Below are 13,652 nucleotides of genomic sequence, written 5' to 3'. Positions count from 1 at the left end.
GCCACCACCTACAAAAATTTTGCTTCCATGTTCATAGTTTCTAGATTCTTATCATAATATCTTATCTTTCTATCTCTTCCTAGGCCCAAAACTTCCATGTGTTCTCATGATGCCCTCCAATGTCTGCAGCCATTAGTGTTGTTCTAAGCTTTCACCCCTACTGTGGTGATACCTCCTCTTTTTCCAATCTTGATTCCCTCAGCAAACCAGTAAAATTCCATTCTATTCTCTACTCTTGAATCAATTGCTTCCCTCTCTGTTCATTAATCATGCTTTGACAATTCTCAAAACTCAATTATTTCTATTACTCACCTCTTTTGCTCTAATTCAAATGCTCCTGACCAGAACAGAAGGAAATCACAAATCCTTGTGGACTGGTTGTAGGAGACAACTTCTCCTTGCTCTTCATTACATATAGGCAGCCCTCTTTAATTGGTTCTCTAATAACCTATTTCTGTTCAAAATCTGTTCTTCTCTCAAGTTTCTCAAATCATTCATTTCTCTGCTGAGAATCTTGTCTCATATTTTACCGAAAAAAAAACAAGGCTTTACTCCTATATTCCCCCTTGTCAATGAAACCTCTTGAAAAAATCGTCAACAATCGGTGCTTCCATTTCCTCAATTGCTTTGAAATCTCTGTGATCTGACTTCCAACCTTGTCATTCAACTAAAATTGTTCTCTCTCCAAAAGGACCAAAGATCTCTTAATTGCCAAATCTAATGGTCTCTACTCAATTCTCATTCTTCTTAACCTCTGCTGTATTTGACACAATTGACAATCTAATCATCCTGAATACTATCTCTTCTCTTCTCTTGTTATGCCACAGTTCTCTTTTATTGCCCTGACTCAGTTTCCCTAAATTGTCCTGCCTCGGTTTCCCTAATTGTTCTGCCTCAGTTTATAATTGTTCTGCTCAGTCCTGCAAAACCACCCCTCCCTCTTAATCAGAATATTTGATAAGGATAAAAGCTCTTATATTTTAGAATATCAGAATCTTCTCCCCATCCCACGCTATTAGAATATCAGATACTGTCTTATCAAGATGCCTCTTCCCATCTCCCGGGGTTCCTCCCCCCATTATGTCATCCCATCTCCAGTGACTCGCCCCGCCCTGTCAGAGTCCCATTCCCTATCTCAGCACCCTGACTCCACCCCTACCTCAGTCTACCCCCTGCATCTGAGCCACATGTATATATGTCATTGAGAACTCACATTCTTTGCTAGATTCTTGGAGATGATAGTCTCATTCAGCCCTGGGACCAAACCATGGATCCATTTGGTCCCAGTAAATCTCTCCCTTTCAAATAAAATATTAAAAACTCTCTAATCTCTATATTACCTTCGTTTCTCTGGTATTACACTCTGAGTTATTATGACAATGTTTTCTCCTGGTTCTCCTTCTTGTCTGACTGTTCTTTTCCAGTCATTTTTGTTCTGTTCTCAACCATGTCACTTTTACTAACTGTTCAAGATTATGTCCTTGAACATATGTCCAAGGCCCTTTTCTCTTTTTGTTCCATTTTATTCTCACTTCATGATCTCATCAGTTACTAGGCATTCAAGTATCATTTGCCTTGGCAGATTATTCCCAAATCTGATTAGATTTTCCTATCCTTTCTCTCTTTACATCACTAAGTGCTCGTTGGACATTTCAAACTAGATGTCCTATAGGCATTTCAAACAATGTATGTTTGTACAGTATGTACAAAAGACTTTCTTTGTCTCTAAATCTTTACTAATTAAGAGCATCCTTTTTTTATTTTTCAGTATTATTTTATTTTTCCAAATACATGTGAAGATAGTTTTTAACATTCAGTTTTGTATGTTCCACATTTTTTCCTCCCTCCCTCCCTTGTCTCCCCCTCCCCCAAACTGCAAGCAATCTGATATAGATTAAATACATGCAATTCTGTTGAATATATATCTATATTTGTCATACTATGCAAGAAAAATCAGACCTAAAGGGAAAAAGCCACAAGAAAGAAAAAACAAGCAAACAAACAAAAAAAGGTGAAAATATTATACTCTGATCCACATTCAGTCTCCATATTTCTCTCTCTGGATATGGATGGCATTTTCCATCCCAAGTCTATTGAAATTACTTTGAATCACCACATTATTAAGAAGAGCCTAGTCCATCATAGTTGATCATCACATAATCTTGTTACTGTATACCAGTGATTCTCAAAGTCTGGTCCAGAACATCCTGAGGAATCTCTGAAATCCTTTCAGAGAGTCTACAAATTCATAATTGTTTTTTATTTTTAATGTGATCAATATCTATAAAAATAACCCACATTAAAAAAAAAACTCTTTGGATAGATCCTCAATCATTTTTGATAGGATAAAGATATTGAGAACAAAAGTTTGAGGACCACTGCTAGTGTATACAATATTCTCTTATTTTTTCCTGCCTTTTTTTTTTTTTTTTTTTTTTTTGCTTATTTCTGCTTATTTCACACAGCCTCAGTTCATGTAAGTCTTTTCAGGTTTTTCTGAAATCAGCCTGAAGAGCATCCTTTTTACTGTCACCATCCATGATCTCAATCTCTGTCTCTCAATCTCAACCTCTCTCTTGTTCATCTGGCATTCCCAATCAGTTCCCAAAACCTGTCATTTCTACTCTCCCACATGGTCTCTCCTTTGCACTCATACAACCATCACTCAAATATCAGCCCTCATTACCTCTTGCCTGAACTCTTCTAACAGTCTTCTAATTGGTCTCCTTGCCTCAAGGGCCTTTCTGTTCCAATCCATCCTATACTCAGATAACAAAGTAATATTTCTACTGCAGAGGTCTGACCATATCATCCCCTGCTCATGAAATTCCATGAAACTATTACCTTCAGGACAAAATATAAATTTCTTTGTTTGACATTTAAAACTCTTCTTATCTTTCCATTATTTTTACATTTTACTCCTCTCAGGCTCTCTGCAATCCAGCCATACTGGGCTCTTTGATATTCCTTACATATAACACTTCATCTTTTGTACTCCATGCCTTTCACAAGCTGTTCCCCATGCCTGGAACGTCCTTCCTCCTAACTTTTAATTCTTAGAATCCTCTGTTTCCTTTGAGATTCCCCAAGTGTCACATCTTCCAGGAGAACTTTTCTAATTATAGTGCCAACTTTTCTAAGGTTATCATGTCAATACTCTGTATTTACCTTGTATGTTTTTATTTATATTTGTGTGCTCCCCTATTAAAATGTTAGCTTCTTGAGGTCAGGAACTGTTTGTTTCATTTCTTTGTATCCCTACTATTTACCATAGTGGCTATTACATTAAGCAAGCCTCTGACAGAGTCTTGCTGATTGTGTAATTGTGTGAGGGACTGAGTGGACAGAATCCACCTCCAGTAAATGAACTTGCTGAGCATAACAGATCTGAATAAACCCTTTTGCCTTACAGGACTTGGCTCTTTTTTTCTTTCTTTTTTCTTTTTTTTAAGGGTCAAGTGCAGTTGCCTTTCTCTCGTATTCCTCCCTTCAGACTATTATAAATGCATCCTTTTTTATTGAGAGACCTGAGAAGAGTAATGGAATCTACATGCTCTCCCAAGTAGTCAGCATTGCTGTAGGATCTCATCAAAATCAACCCTCCTCTCTTTCTGTTCTTCTGACATTCCAGCATATACAGGTAGGTATGAATCACAGGTCATACGCAATATATTCATGGAAGTGGGCAGGGCAGCTAAAACATTCAGTACCATACTAGCTAAAATATTCAATGAGATAATAATTTGTAAAGTGCTAAGCACAGTGTTTGGCATATGGGTGCTTCATAAATGGTTTCTTTTATCCTTCCCATGGTGAATGTGTAGAGCAGTAGTAACACCAAATGGACATTCAGATTGGTAAGTTTTTACATGCCAGAATTCTTCCTTATTAAAAAAAAATTATTTAATTTAACATTCTTTCCTTTTTAAATTTTGTGTTCCAAATTCTCTTTTTCTTCTTACTCCCTACCTCACCCACTAAAAAGAAAAGCAATATGATATCAATTATATGTGTGAAATTATGCAAAATATATTTCTATATTAGCTACATTGCAAAACAAAGCAAAAAAAGTGAGAAAATTATACTTCAATTTGCATGTAGAGTTATCAATTCTCTCTTGGGAGGCGGATAGTATTTTTTCATGATGAGTCCTATGAACTAATGATGAACTAATGATTTGGATTTCCCAAAATTCAAAATGGATCATTATATTGATCAGAGTAGTCAAGTGGGTCATCATTACAACATAGCTGTTACTTTGTAGAGTGGTCTTCACTTGCATCAGTTCATATAAGTCTTGCCATATTTTTAATGAAACTATCCCACAATAATTTCTTATAGCACAATAGTACTCCAACATAATTATATGGCACAAGTAGCTCAGGCAGTTCCCAATTGATGAGCATCTCCTTGATTTCAAATTCTTTACCACTGCAAAAACTAATTGGGGAATGGCCTTTATTTTTAAAAATTTGACTCAATTTTCAATATATTTGAGAAATGAAGTCTTTTTCAGGGAAACTTGCTATAAAATTTCTCAGTTTGAAATCAAGGAGATGCCTTTTTTACTTCAGCTGAAGCATATTAGATTCTGCTCCAGACCTTTATTTTAACTCTGTGTGTATCATTCTGTTTCAAACATGTCTCTTGTAAATAACATACTGTTGGATTCTTGTTTCTAATCCATTCTGCTATCTGCTTCCACTTTATGGGTGACCTCATCCCATTCATATTCACAATTATGATGACTGTGTATTTCCCTCCATTCTATTCTATGTATTTTTCTCTCTTTCTTTTCATCTTATCCTTCATATTTGGCTTCCCTTAATTCATTTTCTCTTTAATCATCCCCCCTTTTTTTAATCCCCTTCCTCTCTTATTTCCCTACTAGATGAGATTAATTTCTACACGCAATTGAATGTGTATGTGTGTGTGTGTGTGTGTGTGTGTGTGTATTCTTCCCTCTTTGAACCAAATCCAAAAAGAATGTGTTTTAAGCATTGCCTGCTACCCTCCCCCATTTTTCCCTCCACTGTAAAAATGCTTCTTTACATACTTCTTTTATGTGGAAAAATTTTTCTCATTCTACCTCTCCTTTTTTCCTTCTCTCAACACATCCCTCTTTTTTACCTTTCCATATGTTTTTCAGAAATCATTCCAACATAATTGACTTATACCCATGCCTTCTGTCTATGAAAACTCATTTTAACCACTCTAATAATGATAAAGTTCTTAGGACTTACAGAATCATCTTCCCATATAGAAATATAAACAGTTTAACCTTATCGAAACCTTTATGATTTCTCTTTCATATTTACCTTTTTATGCATTTTTTGTGTCTTATGTTTCAATGCCAGTCTTTCTATTCAGTTCTGATCTTTTTAGTAGGCATGTGTGAAAGTCCTCTATTTCATTAAAAATCTATTATTCCCTCCTAAAGAATTATACTCAATTTTTCTGGGTAGATGATTCTTAATTGTTTCTTTGCCTTCTAGAATATCACATTCCAAAACCTTCAATCCTTTCATGTAGAAGCTACTAAATCTTGTATTACCCTAACTGTGGCTCTACAATATTTGAATTGTTTCTTTCTAGCTGCTTATAATAGTTTCTCCTTGACCTGGGAGCTTGGGGATTTGCTTATAATATTTTTGGGAGTTTTCATTTTGTCATCCCTTTTAAGAGGTGATTGGTGGGTTCTTTGTATTTCTATTTACCTCTGGATCTGAGATACCAGGTAGTTTTCTTTGTCAACTTCTTGAGGAGATCTAGGATCTTTTTTTGGTCATGGTTTTCTGATAATTCAAAACTTCCTAAATTTTCTTTTTTCAATTTATTTTCCATGTCAACTGTGTTTCTGTTTAAATATTTCACATGTTCTTTTTTTTTCATTCTTTTGACTTTGTATTATTGTTTCTTGATGTCTTATGGTGTCATTAGCTTCCAATTCTAATATTTAAGGAATTATTTTTTTCTGTGAGCTTTTATACCACTTTTCCCACTTGATAAATTCTGCTTTTTAAGATTTTTTCTATTTTAAAATTTTATTTTATTTGAAAGAACAGAGTAAAAAAAAAAAGAAAGAAAAGGAATACAAAATAAAGCAAAACAAAAGAGAACATTATCATGTGCCCAGCAGAATATTAGGAAGGATTCAAAATATATAACAAATTACCAGAGCAGAAAAGTATACATATATATGTATGTGTGTGTGTATATATATATATATAATATATATATATATAATATATATATATTAGTAGAGGAAATTATATTTATGAATGTCCGCTTTTTCTTTACTTCCTTGTAAATTGTTCTTTGGTTCTCTGCTGCACACCTTTTTTACTTTATTCTTTTTCCCCTTTTCATTCCTCCCCCCTCACCATTCCCAAGCAAGCTGCAGTTAAGAAAAGATATATTTATGTATACATATGTACATACATACACATACTTGCGTGCGCACTCACACACAAACACTTTTCCTATCCCTGCTGACTCTTTAATTAAATTCTACTCCATAACTTGCCTTATTAGTTAACCTCCCCCCTTCTAGGGATCCCTCCCTTATCTTCTTCCCTCACCCTTTGCTTCCCCATCTAACCATCCTCCCCCTTATTTTTTTATATATTTTGGAGGTTGTTATACCGTTCATACTATATATGAAGTATTGTATACTGAACTCATTTCCAATGTGAGTAAATTTTTAGAATTATGAGTCTTCCTCCCCTCTCTAATGTCTCTATGTCTATTCTTCCTCTGTACCTCATTTGTATAACATAATTACTATTTTTACTGCCAATCTTTCTTTTAGGCTGCCCTATTGTTGATGTGAATATTAAATATATAATATACATTTCTCATGTTAAAAAAAAACCATAAACAATCTGTCCATGTTTAAATAGTTTGTCCATGTTGAGTTCCTTAAAACTGATCTATGATATTGGTTTTTATATGTTAAGTTTTCTGTTAAGTTCATATTTGGTTGATAGAAAGTCTTGAAAATCTGCAAGTTCATTGAAGGTCCATTTTTTTCTCATCCAAAATTATAGATAATTTTGCTGGATTTTATATTTTTGGCCACAGGCCTAGTTCTTTTGATTTTCAGTAGATTCCAGGATCTGAGGTCTTTCATTGTAGCTGCTGCTAAGTTTTCTACAATTTTACTTATAGTTTCAGCATATTTGAATTGTTTTTTTTTTTCTTGTTTCTTGCAAATTTTTCTCTTTAACAAAGGGGTTTCAATTGTGGAATTTGAGAGAATTCAACTGGGTTGCTACCTGTAATCTATTCTGTTGGCTCTGCCTTTGAAAATGTCTTTCCATGCCCCACATGTCAGAATTTTTTTATTAATCCAGGAGAAAGGATGGGAATAAGCCCTTATATTAATCAGGAACTGCACTAAGTGCTCTTATATTACATTTCATTTGATCCCCAAAACAACCCTATGAAGTAGATCCTGTTATTAGCCTCATGTTATAGTATAGGTAACTAAGAGAGATCAAATGACTTACGCAGGGTCACACAGCTAGTAAGTGTGGGAGGCTGGATTTGAACTCAAGTTTTCCTGATTCCAGGCCCAGCACTCTATCCACTATGCCACCTAACTGTCCAGGTCAGAGTAATGATTGATGTGACAGGACAAGTGCAAAATCACAGAACCATTCAGATTCTCCTTCTTATGAGTCAACCAAGAAATTATCTTCTGTTTAGCCTCAATTCTACATTTGCCATAAAACCTTAGTTTAGATAACATCCTTATCATCAGAATCAGAACAGAGGAACACAAAAACTTTTTTCTTGAATCCAAACTTCTAGGATGCTGACAATATTTCAGAAACATCAGAATTTAAAGCTTAGTTAATTAAGAAAAAATAGTAAAATAATAATAATAATAATAATAAAATGCTCCAGATGGCATACATTCTATTAAATTCTTCCCCCAATCTATTCTGCTCACCATCTGAAGATAATTTTCAGGTCACATGTCCAGGCACAAAAATGTTTAATTAAGGATCTGCTGGTCTCCATCTATCTTATTCAAAACAATGAGTATTTCTGATTATAATCTCTTATTATTACATCATTCCCTATGCTTTAGTACTAAACCCAATTTTACTATTTTAATCTTCACCATGACCTCCAATCTCTCTATTCCTCAGTACCTTCCCAGGCTATGATTCCTGCTCTGGCTTCACTTTACTCCCTTTCTCAACTCATCTTCAACTAATAGTTCACCTCAACACTACCCTCTAATCCCTTTTCCTTTGTTCTATAGTTACTTACACCTTTCCAAATCCCAATCCTATATCACTCTCACCATCAACCTCCTCCACTTGTATTCAAATGTTATTAAAAGACAATCCCTTTACTTTTCTCCAACTGATTTTCTATCCCACTCTTTATGGTAGTTATCAATTTTTATTTCTCTCTTTAAATCTAGTTAGCAATTTCCTCCTTCTTACCTCCCACTCCCATTAACCTTATGGTTGAAAACAACCTCATTGCTTTACTAAAAAAACAGACCATTTACCTTACTTCAGCTCATATTCCCTTGATATCTTGCCCTAGTTCCTTCTCCTTTATCAAAGTGTCTGAAGTGATCCTTCAAATTACAATACTTTAATCCTTTTATATACACCCTTGATCCCATCTTCTCCAGCCCTCTGCCAGATTGCCTCCATCATCATTCTCCACATCTAAGATTAAATCTGTCTTTCTACTGGTTTCTTAGAACTTATATGCTTAGAAATATATATGATACCATATTTAAAGGGAAGGAAGCAGCTAAAGTTTAGTGTCTTGCCCAGAGACACACAGCTAGTACATGCCTGAGGTCAAATTTGAACTCAGTTCCTTCTGACTCTAGGGCCAATGTTCTAGCTACTGCACCACCTAACTGCCCCAGTCACATCATATTTTTAAGGCAGGAAAAAAAAAGTCTCATTAGGTCCTATCACCTCCTTGAGTTATTATTCAATATTCTCTCTCATTCTTAATCAATTCCTTAAAAAAAAAAAAAAATATTAGCTCCACTTCCTCACCTCCAAATCACTTCTCAATCCTTTTAAAGCTAGCTTTGTCACCTTATAATTCAACTGAAATTGCTCTTTCCAAAATTACCAAGGATCTCCTCATCATCAGTCTTCATCCACCTTTCCGTAGCATTTGACCCTGTTCACTACTCTCTTCCCTTTCTGGATCCTCCCTGTCTTCCTCTCTCCCTTCCACCTCTCTCTCTCTCTCTCTCTCTCTCTCTCTCTCTCTCTCTCTCTCTCTCTCTCTCTCTCCTTCCCTCCTTCTCTCTCTCCCTCCCTCCCTCTCTCTTTCTGTCTTCTCTCTTTCTCTGAATTTTCTCTCTGTGTCTTCTCTCTCTCTGTCTCTCTGTCTCTGTCTTCTCTCTTTTTCTCTCTCTGTCTCTCTCTCCTCTCTTCTCTCTCTGCTCCTATCTTTCTGATTTATCCTTCCCAGGCTCCTTTGTTGATTTGTCATCTATTCCACACTCCCTACCTGTGAATATACTCCAAAGTTCTACTCTGGGTCCCTTTTTCTTTATTCTTTCTTTCTGTTTGTCTCTCTATGTCTCTCTGTGTTTCTGTATCTAGCTGTGTATATCTTTCTGTGTTTCTGTCTCTCTGTGATTCTCTATCTGTAGCTCCCTCTGTCACTCTGTCTGTTTCTCTCTTTGTCTCTTTCCTTCTGTTTCTGTCTCTTTGTGTGTCTCTCTTTCCCATTAATCTACATACTTTGTCCCATTACCATAATTCTACACATGCTTCTATACCCCACCTTATTTTTTATCCTTTGCCTATTGATCTATACACCTTGTCCTACTGCCATAAATCTCCATATCTTTTTACACTCACGCTTTTTGCTTCCACCACTGTCCATTATCCCTTCATCCCTAATTTTTTGTAGATTTTTGGAGGATGACATATATAGTTTCCTATTTAGCCCACTTCTGATGTAAATAGGTTTTCAGAACTATGAATTCTCCTCCCCCCTCTAATACCTCTGTTTTGGTTCTTTCTCTGCACTTCAATTGCATAATATAATTACTATTTTTATTTTTTCCTAGGCAGTATTGCTTTTTAGAACTAGATCATACTCAACTCTACTCCAATCTTTCTTTTGAGCTACTCAATTATAATGTCAATCTTAAATATATGGTATACATTTCCATGCACAACACATAAATGATTTGTCCATGTAGAGTTCCTTGAAATTAATCTTTGATATTGGCTCTTACAAGCTAAATTTTCTATTAAGTTTGGCTTTGATTGAGACAAAGTCCTGAAAATCTGCAATGTTCATTTTTTTCATTTGATATTATGGATAATTTTACTGAACATGATATTTTTGGCCTCAGGCATAGTTCTTTTGATTGCCAGTATATATGCAGGACCTGTACAATAAGTCCTGTACAATTCTCCAGCATATTTGAATTGGGTTTTTGTTTTGTTTTGTTTTTGAAAAATTTTCTCTTTGATCTGGAGGTTTTGAAATTTGGCAAAAATATTCCTATGTGTTTTCCACAAAGGACATCTTTGAAGGGATAATCTATAGATTTTTTTCTATTTCTACTTTCCTCTCCTGTTCCATCACTCCAGGACAATTTTCATTGATTATTCCTTGCACTGTTGTATAAAGGTTCTTTTTTTGGTCACAACTTTCAGGTAGTCCAATTATTCTTATATTTTCTCTTTTCGATTTGTTCTCTAGATCTGTTTTTATATTTTCTCTTCTTGATTTGTTCTCCAGATTTGTTTTTTATAAGATATTTCACATTCTGTTGTATTTTTTTCATTCTTTATATTTGGGGAAACTGGAAAGTAATTTGGCAGAAACCACTCACACTGTATAAGGCCAAAATGAGTACATGAATTAGACATAAAAGGTGATACCTTAAACAAATTAAGATAGTATGAAATAGTTTACTATCAGATTTATCAATAAAGGAAGAATTCATGACCAAAAGAGAGATGAAAAGTATTACAAAATACTAAATAGATAATTTTATTATATTAAATTAAAAAGGTTTGCACAAACAAAATCAATGCAGAAAACTAGACCAAGAGGTAAGGATAGTATTTTACAGCAACTTTTTCTGATAAAAGTTTCCTTTCTCAAATATATGGAGAACAGAGACAAGTTTATGAAAATACAAGTCATTCCCATATTAATAAATGGTCAAAAGATATGAACAGTTTTCAGATGAAGAAATCAAAACAAACTATAGTCTTATTTTTTAAAAATATTCTATATAACTATGGATGAGAAAAATGCAAAATAAAAAACTCTGAGGTACCTATAAGATTGGCTAATGAAAGACAAGGAAAATTATAAATATTGGAGGGAATGTGGAAAAATTGAGACACTGATGCAATGTTGGTAGAGTCTGTGAACTAATCCAACCATTCTGGGGAACAATTGAACTATGCCCCAAAGGCTATAAATCTCTACACACCCTGTTTTCCAACAATAGCTCTATTAGTTCTATATTCCAAATATATACATATTTAAAAAAAAAAAAGAAAAGGAAAAGGACCTACATATACAAAAATATTTATGGCAACTCTTTGTGGGGGGCTGGAATTGGACATTGAGGGGACACATGGGGAATGGCTGTGGTATATGATTGCAATAAAATACTATTGTTCCATAAGAAATGATGAGCAGTATTCTTTCAGAAAAAACTGGAAAGACATGAACTGACTCAAAGTGAAGTGAGAAGAACATTATATACAGTAACCACAATATTGTATTATCATCAACTTTGAATGACTGAACTACTCTCAGAAGTACAAAAATCTAAGACAGTTCCAAGAGACTCATTATGAAAAATGCTATCTGCCTCCAGAGAAATAACTAGTAGAATCTGAATGCAGATTGAAGCACAATCTTTTTAAAGTTTATTTTTCTTGGGCAATTTTTTCTGGTCTGTGTTTTTTCCCACTATATGATTATTATGGAAATGTTTTGCATGGCTGCACATGCATAACATATCATATTGCTTGCCTTCTCAATAAGAGTGGAGGAAAAAGAAAGAAAGAGAATTTGGAACTCAAAATTTTAAAAACTAATGTTAAAAAATTTTACATGTAATTTCCAAAAATAAGATTTGAAAAAATACAAAAACATAGCATGTTACAGAGAATGAATTATAGACATTTATGTGATCACTGTTACACATTTAAGTAATAGGAAGAACATGGAATAGTGGATAGATATTAGAGTCAAGAAAGGCTCAAGCAGAAAAACGAACATTCAATGAACTTGCAGATTTTCAGAATTTTCTATCCACCAAACCTGAACTCAATAGAAAATTTAATATATAAGAGCCAATATTAAAAATCAAAGGAACTTAACATGGACAAATTGTTTTTGTTTTTTTACATAGAAATGTAGATCATATGTTTAATATTGACATCAGCAACAGAGTCGTTTAAAAGAAAGATTGGGGCAGAGTTAAGATAATAATAGTAATTATGTTTTACAAATGAGGTACAGAGGAAGAACAGACACAAAGGCATTAGAGGGGAAAGAGGGCTCATGGTTCTGAAAACCTACTCACATGGGGAAGACGTTAAAAAGGCAACACTAAATATATATTATGAAGGGTATAGTCTCCTCCAAAATCTATAAAGAAATAAGGGGGCGGAAGAAGAAGGAATTTATGACCAAAGAAGAACTAGAGATCATTATTGAACACAAAATAGAAAATTTTGATTATATCAAATTGAAAAGTTTTTGTACAAACAAAATTAATCCAGACAAGATTAGAAGGGAAACAATAAACTGGGAAAACATTTTTACAGTCAAAGGTTCTGATAAAGGCCTCATCTCCAAAATATATAGAGAATTGACTCTAATTTATAAGAAGTCAAGCCATTCTCCAATTGATAAATGGTCAAAGGATATGAACAGACAATTCTCAGACAAAGAAATTGAAACTATTTCTAGCCATATGAAAAGATGCTCCAAGTCATTATTAATCAGAGAAATGCAAATTGAGACAACCCTGAGATATTACTACATACCTGTTAGATTGGCTAGAATGATAAGGAAAGATAATGCAGAATGTTGGAGGGGATGTGGGAAAACAGGGACACTAATACATTGTTGGTGGAATTGTGAATACATCCAGCCATTTTGGAGAGAAATTTGGAACTATGCTCAAAAAGTTATCAAACTGTGCATATCCTTTGATCCAGCGGTGTTACTACTTACTGGGCTTATATCCCCAAAAGATCTTAAAGAAGGGAAAGGGACCTGTATGTGCAAGAATGTTTGTGGCAGCCCTCTTTGTAGTGGCCAGAAAGTGGAAACTGAATGGATGCCCATCAATTGGAAAATGGCTGAATAAATTATGGAATATGAATATCATGGAATATTATTGTTCGGTAAGAAATGACCAGCAGGATGATTTCAGAAAGGCCTGGTGAGACTTACATGAACTGATGCTGAGTGAAATGAGCAGGACCAGGAGATCATTATATACTTCAACAACAATATATATGATGATCAATTCTGATGGACCTGGCCATCTTCAGCAATGAGATGAACCAAATCAATTCCAATAGAGCAGTAATGAACTGAACCAGCTACACCCAATGAAAGAACTCTGGGAGATGACTATGAACCATTACACTGAA

General features: G+C 34.5%; 1 protein-coding gene across 1 annotated transcript in view; it reads left to right on the top strand.

The window, feature by feature from the left end:
- LOC100916536 (adhesion G protein-coupled receptor E3-like) overlaps nucleotides 1-13,652 on the top strand; it is an 82,060-nt gene that overhangs the window by 55,644 nt on the left and 12,764 nt on the right. Inside the window, exon 10 of the mRNA XM_031947789.1 lies at nucleotides 3,453-3,640. Within this exon, the coding sequence (XP_031803649.1) occupies nucleotides 3,453-3,640 (188 nt within the window). The remainder of the gene's footprint in view (nucleotides 1-3,452; nucleotides 3,641-13,652) is intronic.

Source organism: Sarcophilus harrisii, chromosome 1 (genome assembly GCF_902635505.1).
Source record: "Sarcophilus harrisii chromosome 1, mSarHar1.11, whole genome shotgun sequence".
NCBI classification, from domain to species: Eukaryota; Metazoa; Chordata; class Mammalia; order Dasyuromorphia; family Dasyuridae; genus Sarcophilus; species Sarcophilus harrisii.
Note: the sequence above shows the minus strand (reverse complement) of the source record. Positions and strands in the feature narration are given on the sequence as shown.